Below are 21,431 nucleotides of genomic sequence, written 5' to 3' on the forward strand. Positions count from 1 at the left end.
CCTAGTGGTTCCATTAGGCACTTTTCTTAAACAGCTGATCATTACAATGATACTCAAACTCATTTTATCTTTAATATACTGAAATTTCAGGCCTTTTCTTTTAATGAAGAAATCTGGAAACTGACTAATATAAGCCACACTGGATGTACAAAAGTGAAGACATTTTGTTTCTGAGGTACCAGTTAAGAAGTTTTTTGTGATCTGTTGGGGATTCTCACTAACTACTATTTCTGGACTCCTTGTCCTATTTTGTATGTTAAAATAGCTGAGAACGCACTTTTCCCCCTTCATTGAAAAGGCTAGAAAAAAATTAAAAGTATGAACTATCCATAAGGTCATTCTGCATGACACAGCATGTAGTTGCTGACATCATAACTTAGTTTGAATGCAGAGTAAGTTGAAAAGGTACACCAGGGTAAATAGCTAGAATCAGTGCTGTGTTTTGTGCTGAATGTTTTCGTTTCATCACAAATTCAGTTTAAGCAATTATACGGCTACAGAATAAATAGCACATAAAAATTCAACTCACTGTTAGGTTGTCTCTAAGCAACTGCATGATGAGAGTACTGTCTTTGTATGAGTCTTCGTTCAGTGTATCGAGTTCTGCAATGGCCTCATCAAACGCCTGGAACAATGAAGAGCAATTAAGTCTCTCTATTGACTGATCATTAAAAAAACAGAAGTTAAGTTTACCAGTAAAGGCAGCTTTAAAAGAAAAGTGTAACATTAGAAATTAGTGATGAATTGGTCAATTTTATAATGAGGCATAAAGGCAGTGCGGCTTAAAATTTAAGTCACACTGTAAAAAACAGCCTGCTCATACCCCTTTAATTCCATTAACAACATGAGCTTGGAAACCAGATACGTTAAATAGGGTCATTTCCTGCATAAACTCTAGGAAGTCATCATTCAGATTATTTTAAGCAAAAACTCTTTTCTACTGCCCCGGGCTTAGAAGAAAAAAGCAACTTACTGTCTTTGCCAGTGTGCAGGCAAGCTCAGGATTGTTGAGAATCTCATAATAAAATACAGAGAAGTTAAGAGCTAGACCCAAGCGAATTGGATGTGTTGGTTGCATCTCCTTCTTGCTGATATCGAACGCCTCCTGATAAGCTCCCTGTGAGTTTTCTATTGTTTCTGTTGAAAGAAGGAGAAACGTTTCACTATTAGGTAGGGTTGTAATAACAGTAATTTGTTGGTTTTTTTTTTTAAAAAGGTATAACCATTTAAAGCAGTCTTTAAAAAGTCTCCCTTAGCAGGAGACTAAATAGTCCTCCATTTAAGCCTCCTCTTCCTTAAACCATGGCAATAACTTGAAACCCATTTTAAGTAGAGCTACCACACTGACAAACCACAGGGGGCAGATTAAGCTACTGCAGAGCACCAGTATCCAAAAGACAGATAAACACACAAAAGTTGGTAAACACAAACATCAAAAATTACTACAGTACCTCAGCTTGACATACAAACCTATAGCCTTTGATTCAATGCAATCTTCAGTTATTAAAATTGTACATTTTTTCCTACAGAGATCCTGCTTCATTCCCTTCACAGGATGCTCGTGTGTGAGTTGGGCACGTAGCATAAAGAAGGCAGCTGTTTGTGCAGCACTACCTCTTTGTGAGGAAGTCTAGGAGACACAGACTGCGTGCTCTTGAAAAATCTGCCTTCAGAAATTGGGTGGAGAGAAGTAGGAGGTCAAGATAAAAAAAACAAGGTCGTACCCAGATTAACTTGGAGAAATGCCACAGAGAAAAGAGGTTAACGGGGCAAAGTAGACGCACTGGGAGCGATACACAGTCTAGTAAAGATTCTCTTCTGGAAGACAACCAAAAGGGCCAACAGTAGCACTAAACGTGCCTGCCAAATGAAAATAGACTGGAGCACATGAAGAGCTAGTCTCAGAACTCAGAATCCAGTTCTCTGAGGAACAGCACCTTAAGTGCTCTAAAAAATATTAAAAAAGTAGTTTTGTAATTAAAATCTGTTAAGTATTCATAAGAGTGAAGTTTTCAATATTTACAATGTAATACACATTAATGAACTATTAATTTGTTTAAAACGAGATAAAGGCAAAAAGCCTAGTAAACACAGGAAATAAATTAGCTTAAGTACATAAAGACATATTTTAAGCAGAAAAAACAAACAGATGCTTACAAATGGGGCATCAGAAAAGCTTGCAGTAAAACTCAGGGAAACTTGCAAAAGGCAAGCACAAAGCATACACATGGCAAAGCGTGTAACACAAGCTCTTCAAATGGAAAGCACCAAAATCCACTAATAAGGTTATCAATCAGTCCCTCTTCTCCAGTAAGCACCCGTATCAGCACCCGTATCACTTTACGTGCGGTCTTTTCAGCCAAGATAAGCTGGTATTTCTCTGCTTAGACAGCCAAAGGTTTTTAACTCTTGCTTGAGACAAAAGGAAAAGACTATTTTTCTATTTTAAAAAGAATTTTTTTTTTAAAAAGCTATTTTAAAAGACAACTTGGCTTTGGCTTTCAGACTCGGGCCTGCTGGTGTCATTTAAGTAAGGCAAAAGGTTAGAAATTTCTGAAAGCAATTCATTAACGCAAAGACTTTTCACTCTGTTTTCTGTATTTTCATCTTTCAACTTCAATCCTCTTACAATACAAGGAAACAAAGCCTTTCTTTAAGTGACAGTCAGCTCTATCTTCCCACTTTGCAATTCAAGCAGTTTAAACTAGCCAACACTGTCAGATGCCTGCCATGCCCAACCCAAAGGGACAGCCACTTCAGAGCTCTGCCAGCTCCCAACCATCTATCTCCTTTCTGTGCCACAGCATCGCTCCAGGACTAATTTTGCTTTTTTACACAAAAAGACATCCCTAGCTTATGCCGTACCATGAGTTTTTAAACATCTCAACAGTGCCTGGCACCTAGCAAGATAATTCTGATACTTAATTCAACACATCCTCAACATAGAGTTAAAAAACTCCCCAGAAGAGCTTTGAGTTACTTCAGACCACCTATGCACATGTTCCAATCGCATTTTTAGGATGCCCAATATCAAATGACACTACCAGCTGGGACGTTTTCCAGGCCTTTTCTGCTTGGTCCAAAAGGGCAAACTAAAATTACAGGGGTGTGTTATCCCTACCAGCAACTTCCAAGTGAGCTCACACTTTTTCCAGGTTATACTGAGCTAGTAATGGTTACTTATTTATGATCTTAGTCAGAGGACTACAATAGAGTCTGCCTCACGCTTTAACGGTTACAATTTATAGACAGGACTTGACTCATTTAAGTAGTGAAAAAATTGTTAGAGAACTCTTCCTCAACAACTTTATTTTAATAAAGAAATACAACCAGCCAACATCCAGTATGTTCACAGACTTTTACCTAAATTGATTTCCAGAAGCTCTAAATAAATGCTGTTAGACAACCGTCCAGAAGTTTAGGGTAGATGGCAAGAACACCAGCCAAAATTCCCTTGAATCCCATGTTTAAGGTCTATTCTTACTTTATCTACGCGAACATTTGGAGATCCCCACTCAAACACAGCCTGTCCCCACGCTGCTAACTTTCACATAAATTCAGACGAAGATATTGACATGTGTATTTCATTTGTTCCCTCCCCTCTGGCTCAAAACAGAAGGTCATTAACTATTGAAGACCTGCAGATCACAAGGTACTTACGTTTTCTGTCATCACCACAGGCAACTTCAGCAAGGTATCGGAAATAGTCTCCCTTCATCTTCAGGTAGAATACCTTGCTCTCTGGATTAGTTGCATTAGCTATTAAATATTTGTCCAACAGCTCCTGAAGGAAAAAAGAAACGGACAACATGAGCTTATTACAAACTACACTGAAACCAAGTTCAATTTATTTTTCTTCTCTTCAGTAACTTTGGATGGCCTCATATTGGCTACAAATTACGAGGGGGAAGGAAAGGGAAGAGTTTAAAGAACATTTTAGATAAGCCATTTAAACAAACCGTGCAAATCCACAAAGCTAGATACTATATTACAATGATCAGACTGCAGAAAAAGTAACAGACAAGGTTTACTGGCATATAGTTTCAAGAATGTTTTTAAAACGAGAATTCTGAAACCACTGTTTGAAATGAGTAAGCTTTTACTGGAAAAATGAAACCCTATGCATTAATTGTCAAAGCTATTATAAATAAGAATTCATTCTACTTCACAGGAAAAAAAGAATTACGAAGAATAACCGTGCCATCTTCTGTAAAAGCTGCATTCAGACTTGCAAGAAAGCACCTCTGAGCCGCCTCCCCGCAGCCAGCCCCGCCACAAGCAGCACAGGGAGGCACAGCCCTCGCTTCTGCGCCCTGCTCTCCAGCACCATCCTGGGCCACCGCTCGCTCACGCTGCTCCTCTTGCCCTCAGCTCTCCTTCCTGGCGGCCGGGGCCAGGTTTGCCAGCCTCCAGCAAGATGAGGGAAGGCTCTCTGCAAGGCTAGCCTTTGCAAGGTAGGGGTGGAGGAGAAGGGAAGCAGAAGTGTCGGATTTTCCCCCAGCCACAGCAGTACTCGGCTCTCAGGTGCTTCAGAGAACTGACGGGGAGAAAGAATATTTTCTGGCTGACCTCCTTGTCCCCAAGCCCCAGGGATTTTTACCTACCTCATTACCCCAGCGCAGCCACGCTCTCTGGAACTTACAAGAGATGCCAATGAGCTCCAACACGCTCTAGGCAGCCCCACAATACCCAGAGCAGCTTTACACTAAGAATTTAAGTGATAAAGATCTGCATTCAGTTACTTGGAAAATAAACAGGTCATAAAAGCAGCAGAAAGTTTCCACAAAGCTTGCAGGCTGTGGCTAGTAAGAGGTTTCTTACAGGAACACGTAGCCAGACTCACAAAGCAGTACTGAGGTGCCGTTTAAGTTCAAGGAACCGTAAGCTTCTAGGGGAAAAAAAAAAATCAACTTGTAACTGTAGCACTACTGAAAAGGAGTGAATTTGGGATAGAAGCCTCCATAGAAAAACACTGCCAAAGACTAGACACCAACTAAAAAAAGTTATACAATATAAACATATAAAAAGTTACACAAATTCCACATTTCACAGTGGGGTGTACGCAAGGGCTTGCACAAAGGTACCGAGCAGCACAGCTCGTTGGTGTTCTGGAAGCAGCAGCAAAACCTGAGCTGTGTTTCAAAACAAGAATTAAGGCGGTGTAGGCAGATGGCTGGTACAACCACGTATTAATACTGTTATTTCGCGTGAGTCATCCACATCTTACAATGAGTTATTCCCACCCTACAGGTTTCTGCAGCAAGAAAAGCTTCACGTTTTGTCTCTGCCTCGCTGTTTTCCTGACGCTTTTCTCCTCAGATAGATGTCTGCACCAGCCACAAAACAGTTGTGAAATCTGAGGTGGCGATGCAGCGATCCACTGATCGCACCCATCTTTCGGGGGGAAGCTTGCTGCCTCCCTGGGCTCAGGGTAGGGACGCTACTAGGAAGCTTCCTAGCCTGGTTCAGCCCTCAGATTATTCTGTTCTTTCTTCTTCACAAGGGTACTGAAAAAAAAATTACCATGGTTAAGTCCAAAAGTCACCGAAAGAAACTTCAGAGCCTTGGGGAGATTGGCGAAGGGATCAGGAATGCAGGTAGTATTTTCCTCTCCTTCCAGAAATAGGGAAGGAAATGAAAAGAAGTGGGCGGACCCAGCTTTTCAAGCTCCAAGGCTGGTGCCACCAACAGAATTTGGGGTTCTCCATCCATGGGATGATCTATGCGACACACCAGGCTCGTTGGGGCGTGCAGGGATTCACCCTTCTCAACGGGGGAGAAGGATTTTTTCTCATGAGTTAGCAGGACTGATTGAAAGAGTTTCAAAAGAGGTTCGAAGGGGAAAGGAGATAAAAGTAGGCTTATTCGAGATAAGCAATGGATGGCAGGACAATATTTGAGGGATGACGTGCTGGTGACAGCTTTCACTCTGCTCCACAATTTCACTGGAAGTGTGCTAACACCAGCGCGTGCCCTGTGAGGGATCAACAAGAGGAACAAGAAGGGTCAGCTCACTCCCTGCTCAGGTCCAGGAAGCTCCAGAAGCACGCTGAAGATAATTTTTTGATAGAGGTATCGAGGGAGCTGACCAAGAAAGGTGTCCTCCTAGACCTGCTTGGAAACAAAGAAAGTCTTGCGGCTGAAGCGATGACTGGTGGCTGTCTTGGACACTGCAATCAGGAAATGCTCAAGTTTAAACTCTTTGGTGATAGGGGAAAAAACCTGCCAGCAGAGCTGCCACCTTGGATTTGGGGACAGAAGGCTTTAGGCTGCTCAAGGAACTATTTCGTGAAGTGCCCTGGGAATCTGGTTTTGAGGTCAGTGGGGTCCAGAGACATGTAATGCCTTCTTTGCCTCCGTCTTTAACACCCGTGATGGGCCCTGGGCTGGAAGATGACAAGCACGGGAGGGATAAGCTCCCGCTGGCACGGAACTTGTGCAGGATTTGCTGCTGCTGAATGCACACAAGTCTATGTGGCCTGATAAGACTCATCCCAGGGTACTGAAGGAGTTAGCCAATATTACTGAGACATCCCTCAGTTATTTGCCAATGGTCTTGGGAATCTGGAGAGGTTCCAGTTGACTGGAAGCTGACAAATGTTATTCAAGAAGGGCAAGAAAGAGAACGCGAGTAATTACAGGCCTGTCAGTCTCACTTCAGTGCCTGGTAAAGGTATGGAGAAGATTATTCTGAGTTATTGAAAAAGACTTGAAAGACAATGCAGTCATCACTCAAAAGCAACATGGGTTCAGGAAGGGAAAGTCAGGCCTTCTTAACTTCATATCCCTCTGTGGCGAGGTTACCTACCTGGTGGATGAATGGAAGAGAGGAGATGCCAGTTTTTGGGGTTTTAGGAAAGCTTTTGGTATTGCCTCTTACAGTATCCTTCCGCACAAAACGCCCAGTACACAGCTGACAGGTACACAATACGATGGGCAAGCAGCTCGCTGGCGGGTGAGGTTCTAAGCTGTAGGAAACGGGGCCGTGTCAGGCTGGTGGCCAGACACCAGTGGTGCTCCCCAGCACTCACTTTTAGGGCCAGCTCTCTTCGGTGCCTTTATCAATGACCCAGACACAGGAGCTGAGCACACACAAGGTGAGTTTGTGGGCAACGCTACGTTTGGAGGAGCTGTTGATTCCCTTGATGGTAGGGGAGCCTTACGGAGGGATACATACAGTGTGTTGGTGCATCCTCGAAGTGCTGCCTGCACCATGCACGTCTGAAAACTGCTGATTCTGTGCAGACGTCCAAGGATCTTTCAGAAAAAAGCTGCCGCTTGGAATGAACTGCAGTTTCTCAGACAGCAAAGAGCGGGTTACATACATGGATTTCCTACGTGCTCTTCAGCTGGAGGAGCGGAGCTGCCCAGACAGCAGCTCCCACTCCCAATTCATCTCTAGGGCCTCCTAAATCCTTACCACAACCCCTTGGTAAGAGCTCTGTGCCTCTATCAGCTAGGGCAGAGCATCTTAGTTCCAGATTTGCGCCTTTTTTCTTCTTCCTTTTTAAAAACAGCCTTAAATGGAACAAGATTTCTTGTTTATCAATCATGTAGGATGCAAAAGAAAATAAAACCAGACTGAGCAAAGCTAATTTATCCATGCAGACTCTTTCAAATCTATAATGTATTTGGTAGACTTAGTGAGCCATTCATCTCAGGATATCACTGTCATGTCTCACCATCCATCTCACCCTCCCCTCTAATAAATGGAAAACGTTGGTGGGGCAGTGACAGTAGATATGCAGGGTAAGATAAATGATTTTCTATCATTTATCAGGACTGTCAGACAGTCCTCGACACTGCTGCAATCAGTAATAGCCAAGAAAACTCAAGGTTTCCTACATCCGTTCTTTATCTTCCCCCGCTCGGGGGTTTCTGCCTTTCCATCAGACAGCAGTCAGTCACGAACTCGCATCTTTATAATAGGAAAAATGGAAACTGGTAGTCTGAACAATGAGGGAGACCTCAGCCACCTCAATTTCTTGTGAAAAATTTTACCTGAAGACAGAGTCAGGCACTCCCACAGGTATGATTCTGACAGTTTCGTATCACGGCAGTCTGCCTTCATATAAAACAAATGTGCCCATCTTATTTTAGGTGGGTTAGAAAATTATATACCAAAATACAGTTGCCACCACGATTAAGATCTGCGATTGCTCTTAGCACCTTCTAAATCGAGGCCTGACCAACCAGCAGTTACCTGCTCTATGAAGCAAAAGGTGCCTTAGATACTTCCATGAAAAGCCACACGATGCTCGAGCTGCACCTGAGCTGTCTGCCACCGGCCTGCCCTGCTGCTGGGCGACTCAGAACCACGAGCAGCACGAAGCAGCGGGAGTCAGAAGTCTGTTCTCAAATCAGACCGTTTGTTTTCAGCGTCACTGCACTGGAGTAGGTTTGCATGGTGACAATTCGTTGCCGGTATCTGCCGCTTCCTTGATATTGCGATGTTCTTCTCAAGTGGCACGCTGGTCCTCTCGTGTTGGGACAAGAGCTCCCCTCTCCCTCCCCATTTGTGTTGCTTACATGTCCTAATTCACTTCTACCTTTGCAATGTGCTGACACTTTCCCTCCCACTATCACGGCATTCCCATAGACGACGTACCTTCTCCCTCCTACGGAAGGGTGGCTTTATTTGTTTCTTAAAGAGATGCCAGCAACATGAGCTACTGGTCCCTGGAACAGTTCCCTGAAGAAGCCAGCCAGGAACCTGGCAACAGCCCCCTTCTTCCCCCCTTAAAGCTGAAATTCATTGTGACATTCTCTCCCCCCATCTGGGGACTTATTCCTTTCCATGCCAAGAGAAAATTGCATTTCAATTGCATTTTTCCATCCTTCTCCAGTTCTCCTTTTTGCTCCTTCCCAACCGATACCCTTTTTTACTATCTATTCCCTCCCTGCTTAAGCAGTAACAATGTTTAACAGTGTCACAGCATCAGGCCATTGCGACTCACCTGAGCCAGAAACATTGAGTTCATCTGCTCTCATCACTTCCTTATCATTTCAGCTTTGTGAAGAGCAAGCCCTGAAGGAATATGCCAGCCGTATCTCTACTTGGAGTACCTGAGATAGACAAAGCAGCTCCCTCAAGACAGCTCCTTCGTAATTATTTGTTGTGTGTGCACCCAGTCAGCCTTTCCTTACATGCACCACACACACAGCCCTACAATTCATGTACCATCCACACTCCACATGTTTTCTGTTGCCTGGTGTTCAGGAACATCACCCGTACCCCAGACCAACTCTGTTTTAAAGGCAAGCCCAACTGAAACATCAAGTTCAACCACAACACTCACTAAATACCTTCTGTACAGCTTAACTGTGTGGCGTGTTCAAGTGGCAGAGAAATAGTTCCTGCTATTTGATCTGTACTTCTCTCTTCCCACATCCGTGGCTGTAACAGATCTTGACAGCAAAGATGAGTTTTAGAAAATATATTCTTGTGTACTACATTGAAACATTCACTGCCTCCAGCGCTTGCATCATCTAATACGTGACTTTCTGAAATCCATCAATATAAACGTACACATATATCCCAATGCCATTAACTAATACCTACATTCTTCACGTTCCCCAGTTCAGTACCAGAGGATGAACACGAACCAGATCAGCTCCAGAGATTAGCTACTGATCACAAGTAGTTTAAGGTCTATTTTTCAAAGCAAGCTGAAGTTACCAAGTTATCGTGCGCCTAGGCACCTTCAGAAGAAGTTCTCAGCATGGTAAACTAAATTCCTAACTCAAAATATTTACGATGCCACCACTGAGACATGACCTAAGCCCGTCACAAGCATCGACATCACCATCCCCAAGTTATTTAACAGAGAGATCTGCATTGCCTTTTATCACCAACTTGGCATGGTACATCATTGCTTTTGCTCCATCAGAAAGACATCTTAAGTAGCGACATCCCCCAAAAGTCTGCTTCCAAAAATAAACTGCTTAAGTTGCTGCCTGATCTTTAGGAAGAAGCATGCTGATGTTCAAAACCCTGGCACAGGGTTTTGTGAATAAAGTTTAAATAAAGCTCCATTTTTCAAGTAGGACCGCTTCAGCAACATTCTTTCACCCATGCATCTTACTTCAAGTTATTTTAAACTTATTCCACTGCCATCTCTTGGGCATGTGATTATAAATGCTGTTCTTTAGAAGTAAATATGATAATAGTTTGTGGGGATGCAATTTGTATTTTCATGTTTTAGCAATTTAAGACTAAATTCTGTGCTAGGCTTTGACTAGTATGACAAAAAAATCATTTACAGAAAAGAAAATCCAACAAAATTGGACAATCTTTGTCAGAAAAATAAACTCATCAGTATCTGTGCATATACTATTAAAAACTTGGTATTCCTCCTTCCTAACCCAACACCATGATGGAAAAAGTCCAACCCCATGGAATAAAAAGAGACCAGCTTCAACTTCAGCTGCTCACAACTTCTCTGCTGGCCAAACGTTCTTCAGCTCTGCCAGCAGAGGTGCTACCGGTCCGGAGTACCTATTTTCAGAGGTCTTTCAGAGCCTAGATTCAGTTTATTAGTGCTTCCAAGGCATCCCTTCTCTTCCCAAGCTGACACTCAACTTTCTTTAAGGTTTTATTTATTGTAAGTATTGAAGCTAGCCACCAGAACAGATGTTACACAGGTGAGAGCAAGGATCTCATTACTTAGTGGTGCACTTGCCTGTAACAGCAGAGGCTCACTGGCCAAATCCCACCAAGCCAACTGGTCACACGCCAGTGAAGAAACCGCTTCAAAAAAAATCTATTTTTGATGCAAGGTACCTTAAAAAAGGAACTGGCGTGCAGAGCGCATGTCAACACCACTTTATTTTTCCAGCAGGTTAACTCACCACTCCGAACATGGATTCGACACCACACTCAGTCTCAGCTGGAAGGCAAGCAGCTCGAAGCCAACAGACATGCCACGTGAAGTGTGTGACACTACATAAATTCAGCCAGGTCTACAACATACAAAATACCTGGAAAAAGCCTCCAGTCTGAAGCATTTCTCAAAGCCCATCCAATGTGAGGAAAGTCACCTATAAGCAGCACACAGGGAACTGGTTTCTACCAACTGCACTCAAAAAAAATAAAGCTAAGAAGTTGGTGACATGGCTCAGACCGCTACATTCCCCTAAGACAATTATCACCTGCAACTTCATGCAGTCCAAATATCGGGTGTTCCAAGCCGTTTGACATCACCCACCATCAGCACAGGCTCAGCCCTTTCAGTAATGCTTGTACTCAAAAATGACTGCCTGTTTTAATCACCTAGTAAATTGGTATTAAGGCTCCTCGACTGTTTCAAGTCGAAATCAGTCATTCCAAAGTCCACAGAGTGACTCACTGCAACCCAGGTGTGTTTTAACATTCACCAGTTGGTTTCTTGACAGGAAAGGGAGAGTCCCCCGCTGCAAGAGCACCATCACTTTACTTTCAAACCCGTAATTCAGCAGAAGTAAGCTCTTCATCCTTCTGGATTCGAGCTCTATGCACTGACTCCTTTTGGGAGAACATTGAATGGTTTTCCAGCAGACCTCCTAAGACATGAGTATTTCTGTTTTTATGTTAAGACGTGTCTGTGCCTTTCCTATGCCCTGGCCTTACGATGGCTTAAGACAACCTGACAAAAGCACTGCTGAGAGCAGAGGCACGCATACCTGCCACAGAAACGGGGAGGGTGATCTAATTCACCTTTTCCATTTGGTTCCGAGTATTTGTCTACATAGTTTTCAAAACTGGCAGTCATTATTTGGGACTGGCCCTGAACAAAGGATCTGGAATCCCACTTAGCAGATGCATTGGAAGCTTCAGCTGCAGCAGCACGCCTGCCCACACTACTCCCACCTGGGGCCAAGATTCATTTCATCCAGCATTTACGTTCAGTGCTTACATTCCTCCTAAAACAAGAAGTTAGACGGTCCCCAAAGAACTACGTAAGCCAGGAACTAGAAGTGTGTGGAAATGCAACTTCTCCTTTCTATAGATTTTCATCACACAAAACCAACAACCCGAAGTCCAAGGATTATTCAAGATTTTATGGAAGAGGTCTAAAGTTTTCCAGTTCTCCTCCTGCCAAATGTAGGAATGAGTCTTCAAAAAAAAAAGCCATTTTTCAATAATTTCAGTTTTTGCTGAAATAACAGCTGTACAGCACAGCCAAAGCTTTCAGGAAATTTTTTTAGTATCCGACAGATTTATCTCAAATTGATTCTAGCATTCTTCCATGATTGCGTTTTCCAGATTTCTAATTCCTCCAAATACTTCAAGTGCTATTTTCCCCTTAGCAAACACGTATCACTGACAAGTCCTTCCCTTCAGAACCCTGACCACCTAAAAGTTTCTTCCAGCGTCCTCCATTTGTCAACTCCCATAATACAATGGAATCAAGCAGTCCAAGTCTGTTTGAAATCTCTATTTAAAAAATATTTGTGCTTTGCAGCTACAGAAGCTCCGAAGTTACTGAAATACAAGACTAAATTCTCAAAATGAACAACAGCAAGCAGGAGCTAGCGGGGTTTAAGTTGCTCCTGAGTATCTCATTTTTAAAGCCAGCCTTTCATGCTATCAAATGAACCCTGCAGGGTAGCAATCCAAGTTTGACTTGCTTCAGTTCTGCTGTTTGGGAGCCCTAGATCAGAGGCTTCTTATGACCAAAATCCAGAAATGTAATAAAATTTAGATGTCCTTCCCTCCCATTGTTTTATGCTGCTGGAAAAGCCTTTTATGCTGTTCAGCTTTATATTAACTTGAAGGAAACAAAAAATACAGACATGTTTTTTTCATTTGGCTTATCAGCAACATGCCAGTAATATGTTATTCCACAAAACAGACAAGCTCCAGCTACGAAGCCTATCCTCTAAGATTGAGAGCTAAAAGCCAACTTTCCAGATAACCTTGTTGTAACAAGTTCCCACAGCAAGTGAACCTTGACTTTGGTGCTCAGGCCCTGCCTGCTTGCTTCCACTTCAAGACAATTTCTGCTTACAATAATTTTGCAAAGAGTGTTCAACATAAAAACTTCCTGAAGAAGTTTTATGCAGGAAATACGAGGGTGTCAGCCTGATAAGGCAGTGTCCAGCGTATTTGGAAAATTTAGTAACAGAGCCAAAAGAGCTTTCTGTTTCCAGAGCCTACCGTGGTTCCTATACCCAACTGCCTCAGCAGATGGGCTGTATGTATTAAAGACCAGACAAAGATCACCAGAGCAAGGTAAAGACCTTCCTCAAGGTCAGAAATTGGGAACTCAAACACTTCATTCCTTTTACAAATTAAGCACAAGGCACAAGCAAGATTACAGCTAATTCAGGACCTCCCAGTTCACAGGTCTTTATGCCTCGTATGTTTCGCTGGGCGTGCAGAACCACAGGACATGAAACTCAGCACTTTAATTATTTTTAGTGCCTGCTATGTCTATGGCGCCCAGTTCACACAAACTGTTCTTCAGCTGTATGAAGTGAATTAGCAAGTTACAAGCTCACAAGGCAGCTGCGTGCTCCGCTGGAGCATTCTGATACTGGCTCTGGCTTCCTGGGACACAGGAAGAATGAGGAGGAACCTGGAAACACCAGACCCATGAACTCAGTGTAGCTGTGTGAAATTAGGCGCCACAAGCGTTCGAGAACAGTCTATGTACCTTAGCTAGTTAGCCTCTGATAAAATTAGCTTTGTGTTTGCTGTTAAATTCAAAAGCACTTGAACACTAACAGCAAGTAACATCTAGGGGCAGTAAGCCCATCAGGCTCAAAGACCAGGAGTGTAATGTGAAAGAAGGAACAAGACCTACACAAACAAGAGAATATAACTCATTAACAAACACCTCCACCTAGCCAACTCATAAAGAAAGTACATCCACGGACTTTTTACCATCCCTGCCCCTCAGTTTTCCTCACTGCCTCCCTCCGAATGCCTGATACTCCCCACTGCTGAGCACAGAAGTCCAGGGTCCTGTCCTGTCTCTTCAACATACAGACTTCTTTTTACTTCAGAAAGACATCCACTGTATCATTACCTAATGTAGTTGTCTTACTGGCATCTTTCCTGGCTGGCAGGTAATCATGATAGTCATTTTAAAAAGTGTGTTAAAAGCGTCACTGCATCAACAGAATAAATTTGTGCCTTGGTTGTCCAGTACTAGCTAGTGAGTACATCCTATTTGCTCAAGGCCACCAAGGCAATAAATGACCTCCACCAAGTTTAATAATTCTCAACGTGCAAGTAGACTGCGGTACAGTACAAACAAAGCTTTAATAGCCTCGACTACAGCCATGCTAGTTAATTTATAGCTTAACCTCATTAAAAAATGGATCTGACACTGGAGATGGATGAAGCTTTGGCTGCCCTACTTTCAACAGTTGGGTCACCTGCATTAGCAGTATGATTTCCTATTTTCAATTACTCCACATCCTGCTTCTCACAGGATGATAACATTCAGGAGAGGTCTTTCAGAGCTGTTGGCAGGCGTGACTTTGCAGAAGTGGTGCTGATCACTTCTCAAAACTTTTAAGAACAGACAAGCTGACTTTCATGCTTTCCAACCTTCACCAGACATTAATTAACCCCGGTCTCAAGATTGCTATAACCATGCATATCAAATCAGTGATCTAAACTCACCCCAGTAGCTTCTGACAAAGGAAGTGACACTGCATGCACAAATAGAGGCACAAGTTTTCAGAACCTCAGACAGGATACCTTGCAGCCATTTATCTCGTATCTTTCACCACTTCGATGTATTTTAGAAATTCAGCATCTCGGTGGAGGGTGTGGGGGGCATGCAGCAAGTGATGACTGCGTGCGATGGAGGCCTCAGCTACCACCTTAATTCCTGGAACTATTTTTAGTTGGGCTCTAACAGTTTTCAGCTGCTTCAAGAACCTCAGTGCATCCTAGGCTTTATTTCTGTAACCTTCCTAGAGGTGGATTCAGTTTTCCTCCCAGGGAAGCATAGTACTCCAGCAACAGATTCTAACAAAGGGAAAAAAAATGTCACAATACAAGGAACAACTATGAATAAGTTAAATTTAGAATTCACGATCTGAACTTAAAACATTCATTTAATGCTAACTCCGCAATTGTGCATTTGCCAAAAAGCAGTGTTCCCAATCTACGGGCTGGCTTTGAGCCATGAAGTAGGTAGTTTTTTAGTCAGTTACTTAATGAGGATGAGTCAACAGCATTTGCTTTAATTTAAAGAAGGCAGAAAACTGCTTGAGATGCTGTCCCAACTACTATGGGGACAACTAATTCGAGTCCAAAAGTAGCATTAAGTTCAGTGGTTAGTGTATCTGATCTTCGGAACAAAACTGCATCCTGCATCGTCCCCGGCATCAAAAGACTCTAATATCCTTTTACTCAGCTGCCAGTTTCACCTCTACAACATTATGGATTGCTGCTTACATTTTGGCAGTTCATGTAGAATAGGCAAGCAGAGAAAGAGGATTAACTGACAGGACACGGAATTCGGAATTGTTCACATCGTAGCCCAAAGCTCACACTTACTCAACCTAACAGACTACTACATATAAAATAAAAGTCAAGATTTCACTTTTTTGTAGGTCAAAGGTAACAGTGGTGAAGAAGAAGCTTATGTTCAAAGCGTATTCATCATCCAACATCAGGTATTTTAGTTCACATAAGGAGTCTGTTGGCTTCTGCACTGCTCCATTTCCAATGAAGCTCTGAAGTTGTGCTGTTGAAGGTCACGTCAAAAGCAGCCTTTTCTAATATGTGGTTTGATTTTTGACTTTTTAATTAAAGGGATTAACTCTAGAAGAGATCTACAAAGGGGGTAAAACAAGAAATGGATATAGATTTCACCCTTATTATTAGCACTTAGTCTTTTAATTACACAAAGCAGAAGTATTAACAGCACTGCAACCTTGGGGGGAGGAGGAAGGAAGGAAGGAAGGAAAGGGGAGCTGGCAAGAGCAATACGCTGCGCCGGGCTTTCGACAATCAGCCCTGCAATCTCACTGAAGATCAAACATTTACAAGCATCCTCTCAACCTTAAGACAGTAAAAATTGAAATAAGATAGACCTTACAGCTCAAGACTATTGCGGACACCGCCATGGGGCACAGAAAAGTGTCCTGAGCACGGGTAATGTTACTGCAAGTCCATTTCTAGAAGCTCACAGTGCACTCGCTCATTTCCAGGAATACTGGGTCTGACAGTGCTACATAAGACTTTTTGCAGAGGATATCCTAAAAAAAAAAGTTTGAAAACAACAAAGAGAACCTCATATATGTAGCTATCCTGCAGAAATTTAAAAGCAGATCAAAAACCTTTTGAGTTTCAGCTAGAGACATAAGGAGTAAACACACAGCTGTTTCCAAGCCTTAATAAAACTTTAGCCACTGCATCTTCTCCAAGTTTTAAACCATAAGCACATAGTCATCAAATCTCAATTTCTATTGCTCCATGAAGAGCCCAAACCACACTGGGACCAAGACATTGACCATATGCAACATGCTGAGCACAATGGAAGAAAACCCCACGTTGCAGGTGGAGGGTGAACTGCTTCCAGTCAAGGGTTGGTGTCTTTTTTCCACCGTACTAGTTCTACCTAAAGAATGAAGGAACTTGAACATTTAGCCAGCTATTGATGTGCAAAGGGACTGAGGTTTTCAAACCAGTCCCTCTCTGCATCCCCACAGGGGCTCCCCTTCAAAAGTTACCCCTTTTGGAAAATGTGAAGTCACTAATGTCATGGGGTATCCACAAAATAAAGCATCAGCCTGGTATTATACATTCTTTGTTCCAAGTTTCATACATTTTTTCATTAATCATGCACAAGCTGTTGGCACATCCATCCCTTTTACATCTAGTATCCCTGCCTCAGACCACTCACAGAACTTAAGGGAATGTGAACTTTGTTCTCAGAGCGTATGAAGCAACCTAGTTCATCTGTACCTTGAAAAAAGTAAAGTTGCCAACCTATTTATTTACCCAGGAACAAGAGAGCTTCAAGAACAATGTGGACCGTGATTCTTAAGGGACAATTCAATATTAATTCTCTACATTACCGAAGAATTAGTCAATCAATACAGGAACTTCAATAAAACCTGCTAGCGTACCTTTCAAATAAAGCACTTCATGCAGGTTGTTTGACAGTCATACCATTTCTTCATTAAAGAGCCACTCTCACTTGAAAGACCAGTCATACAATGAGCAGTTAAAAGCACTGAGATCACATCGGCAGCTACTCGCAAGGCAGACAATTAAAGAAACGTCTCCACTGCTTGGCATCAGATGGAATATCTTACCATGACCACTGAGCGTGCACTCATTACATAATTAGTAAATATGTAGTTATGCATATGCGCACACAGGTATATATTATGCACATATTATGTATATATTTGATTATATATATATATATATATCAACCTAATTTTGGATGGCTATATTCTAGTGGTGATGGAATTTAAGTTCCTTATCAAACCATGGCCTAAAATAGTGCCTTTAATTAGTTTGAGGCACTCTTTACAGGAAAAAAAATAATTGTAGATTCACAGTTACTGCTTTTTTAATCAATAATCAGAAGGATCTCGTAACACCAGCACAAGTATTTCTAAATGAAGGTTTCTACAACAGCAGAGAGACTTCGTTTTGAAAAGCTGTGCCACACCAGTAAGCAAAAAAAAAAAACTTTTGAAAAAAACTGCTAGTAGTATGACTAACAGCAGCCACACTCCACCCAACATCCACCCTTGCTAAATTCAAATACTGCAGCTGACAAGCAACCTTTCCATGCTATTTGCCAGCAGTTGCTTCAGTTTAGCTGCCTTCCTAGAACTAAGGAAGGATCCTTGAGAGTCAAGTTTGCAGATCTAAAGAGCTGGCAGCAGTTACTACAGGATTAGTAAATAAGGAATTACCATTCAAAGAAGAAGGAGTCAAAAGCACTCTGTGGCTCAGCCTTAAGAGACCCATCTTTTGTGGTGCCTGCACATTTCAGCCTCTCTCTTGCTGACTCACGGATCGTAGGAGCAGTAGGTAGACGGAGGAGGAAAGAAGGAGCACAGAACTGCACACGGTGCTCAAAGGGAAAGTAACAACGTGGAGGCTTGCAGTAGCAAACTGTCATCCCCTCCCAGCAGAGGCGGCACACCTTTGCCAGCAGGGCACAGCAGGAAAGGCATGCTGATTTGGAGGTTTGTCTTCACTACTTCCTGCAGCCTTCCAGGCAAGGAGGAAAGGATGAAGCTGCCAACCAGGCCACGGCTGGTAACGGGGGAAAAAGACTAGAATGTAGAGAAGAAGTCAGCTAGGACAGGAAGAGCTTGCTTTCCTGACATTAAATGTCTGTGTTAGCACAGCTCCCAAGCTACCTGCCGTACACCCTTTGATACGGCTGAATATTTCAGTATAGCCACTGGGTGATACGGCTCACTGCCTTTATCACTCAGAGGCATTCCCTCTCCCCCCAGAAGCACAAGCTCCTTGTTAGGATGGCACAGCAATGAGATTTTGTGCACAACCTCCTCCTAAGAACTATTACCTAGCAGAAGGACAGAGGGAGATTGAACAGCCTGAAGAACGAGCTTTACGGCCAGGCCCCAGGACGTGGTTCCCAAGTGAATCCAAAGGAGATTGAGACGAATGACAACAGCATACACACTGACACCCTACCACACTCCGTCTAGTGTGAATCTTGTGTGGGGCACTGATTCTCATTTCCTGTGAGAAGTTGCATAATTTTCACAAAGGTGAAGTTTTAGCAACGTAGCTACGCCCAGAACTGTAAAACAGTTTCTCTGAAAGATGGGGATTCTTAAATACGTTCAGGAATTAACTCAGCTGATTCGTTAAACTAATCTATCTCCAAATAATTTTCAAGCAAAGGCAACTCATGGTGACTGATTTAGAGAAAAACCCAGGTGGCAGCCCACAAGGAAGCATACAGGTATTTTCAACACAATCCAGAGCACCCCTTGTACACGAGCCAGAACACAAATCAAGAAGCAAATTCAGCTACTTCCAAACCAGTCGAATTTCAATTCAGGTCTCCTAGCCCAATTTAGGATACATTTACCTCAAAACTTATTGATTTCCTTAAAGACTTGCTTCTTCCTGTTCTCATGGTTACAATACTAGATATAAAAAAATTACATTTTTTTAAACTAAGAGGAGCAAACCACTGAAGATGGTCTGCCATGCAATTACTACTGCATTACACACGTGCAGCTTCCTGCAGCCAGAACGCCCTGGTCATGCAGAACAGGGTCCAGCACCCTCCACACTGCTGACACAGGTCTGTACCACTCCTGCTGCACTGCAATACGGCTTTCACTATCATTAGCATGTGGAATTCTGCTGCTTGTACATAGATTTATTCCTGGGCTTTGGTGCACGCTCAGGTCTGTTACACCTGTCTTCAAAACTTAGTTTTACATTAGTCCACAATTACTGCAAATTCATCTTGAAGAACCCCTGAGACATCAACTTGAATCTGACAAAGCCAATTTCTACACATTCCTTCTCATTTCCAGTGAAGATGTCTTACTCCATAAAATCACTATATATACACACACGCACACACAAAAACCCCAATCCTAAAGTGTCTCTTAAAGACCCCATGAAGAGTGTTTTTCCTCACATGAAATAGTATATGAAGCGAGCACGATGCTTTTAACAAGTTATTAGCTCAGCCCTTTACTTCTTCAGGTAATTCTAATTTTTTTTTTTTAATCTTATCTTATGAATACCTAAGCAGCCACAGCAAACAGGCACAAGCCTAAATTCTCAGCATCTCTGCGGTAACCTAGTGCAACACTGCATATGGATTGCTCCAACTAAAATGGATCTCACACGCAACTGAACATATCTCAAATACCTCCGCACATATGGCACCCATAGCATGGTGGAGACGATCTCCTTCCTCACGGTAACACATGTAACAGTTGCAGAAGTTACTGCACTGACTTCCCCTACCCCGGCCTTACACTTCACATATTCCCCAGTCAAGTTCCCAGTCTTACTCCTCACAAAGCACCATACACGAATCCTATTTCTTTCTCTCAAAAAAACAGAAGAGAAAAAAATCCCCACTCACCAGCACAGTGGTGCAGATGGACCTGAGCTCAGACTCCACCTTCTCCCGATAGTCCTTGATAAGCTGCATCTTCTTGTCGCTGGTGTCTGTCTTTTGCTCGATGCTAGAGATGACCCTCCAGGCAGAGCGCCGCCCCCCCACTACGTTCTTGTAGGCCACCGAGAGCAGGTTGCGCTCCTCGTTGGACAGCTCGGCACCTTGCTCAGTTACTGCCTTCATGCAGGTGGCCATGTCATCGTAGCGCTCAGCTTGCTCAGCCAGCTTGGCTTTCTGGATCAACTCGGTCTTATCCATGGTGGCTGGCAGTGGGGCGGGAGAGGTATGGTAGCGAAGGCAGGAGAAGCTGGGGACGTCACGCTCCCAACGAGAGAACGCACCTCAAAACCTGCAAGAAAAAGAGACAACGACCATCACTCCGGGATCAAATGCTAATGAATGTTGTACTGTATGACCCCTTGCAGAGCCCTAAAAAGAAGGAATGCAGGGAGCGTGTCTCCCTGCCCATCTTGGAGAAATGGGCTGGGATCATCCCGCCCTTCCACGTAGGGCTGAGGGGAGCGGCTGCGGTCTCAAGGACCCACTGCTAAGGAAAGGACGGCCGGGAAACTCGGCTCGGGAAGGCACAGCGAGCTGAGAACCCATCGCTTGGTCAGGGCGGGCTTTTTCCCCTCACCTTTCCCTCGCGAGAGGGATCGAGGAGGTTGAGGAGGCTACCCAATTCCCGCAAGCCAAGCGGGCCTCGCTTAAAGCCGTTCCCTGAGGGAAAAGAATAATAAAAAAAAAGAATAAAGGAGCAAAGAGTGGCCGCCAGGCAGCGCCCAGCCTCGGGGCCGGGGGCGGCTTCGCCTCCTGGCGGCGGGGCCGGGCAGGGCCGGGTCCCCCCCGCTTCCCCCGGGCATCGCCCCGCAGGGCCCAAGAGCCCCTCCGGGAGGGCCGGGGCCCCGCGGTGAGCGCCGGGGGGGGGGCAGGGAGCCGCGGGGCCGGCCGGGTGCGAAATGGCGGCGCCGCCGGGCGGCACCTCCCGCTGCCCGCCGCCGCCGAGCGCTGGGCGCCGCGCTCACAAAATGGAGGACGCCGAGGCGGGGCCGGGCGGCGGCGGCGGCGGCCGCCTCACGACGGGCGCCTCACGACGGGCGCCCCAACAACGGCCGCGGGGTCGCCGCGCTCACCTGAGGGGCCGCTGCGCTGAGGCGAGGCCGGGCCGGGCCGGGCGGGCGGCGGCCGCGGGGCTGCCGGGCGCGGGGCGGTGGCGGAGAGAAAGGAGCCGCTGCCGGGCCGGGCGGGCGGGACGCAGGGAGGGAGGGAGGGAGGGAGGCAGCGCTGAAGGGCGGCGGCGCAGGCAAGCCTAGCCGCTGCTGGGCCCGCGCCCACGCG

General features: G+C 44.3%; 1 protein-coding gene across 2 annotated transcripts in view; it reads right to left on the bottom strand.

The window, feature by feature from the left end:
• The window catches only part of YWHAQ (tyrosine 3-monooxygenase/tryptophan 5-monooxygenase activation protein theta), a 23,037-nt gene extending 1,608 nt beyond the window's left edge, over positions 1-21,429 (bottom strand). The window contains exons 1-5 of one of the 2 annotated variants that reach the window (XM_080585466.1): positions 21,227-21,429; positions 20,058-20,442; positions 3,661-3,784; positions 974-1,137; positions 530-625 (exon numbers count right to left, since the gene is read on the bottom strand). In XM_080585466.1, coding sequence (XP_080441592.1) covers positions 530-625; positions 974-1,137; positions 3,661-3,784; positions 20,058-20,351 — 678 coding nt within the window. In that variant the 5' untranslated portion in view covers positions 20,352-20,442; positions 21,227-21,429. Of the gene's footprint in view, positions 1-529; positions 626-973; positions 1,138-3,660; positions 3,785-20,057; positions 20,443-20,730; positions 21,108-21,226 lie in introns of those variants that run through there. The other variant, XM_080585467.1, reaches the window with a different exon arrangement.
• Positions 21,430-21,431: the final 2 nt, after the last annotated feature.

This window comes from Anser brachyrhynchus, assembly GCF_964034855.1.
Source record: "Anser brachyrhynchus genome assembly, chromosome: 3".
NCBI lineage: Eukaryota > Metazoa > Chordata > Aves > Anseriformes > Anatidae > Anser > Anser brachyrhynchus.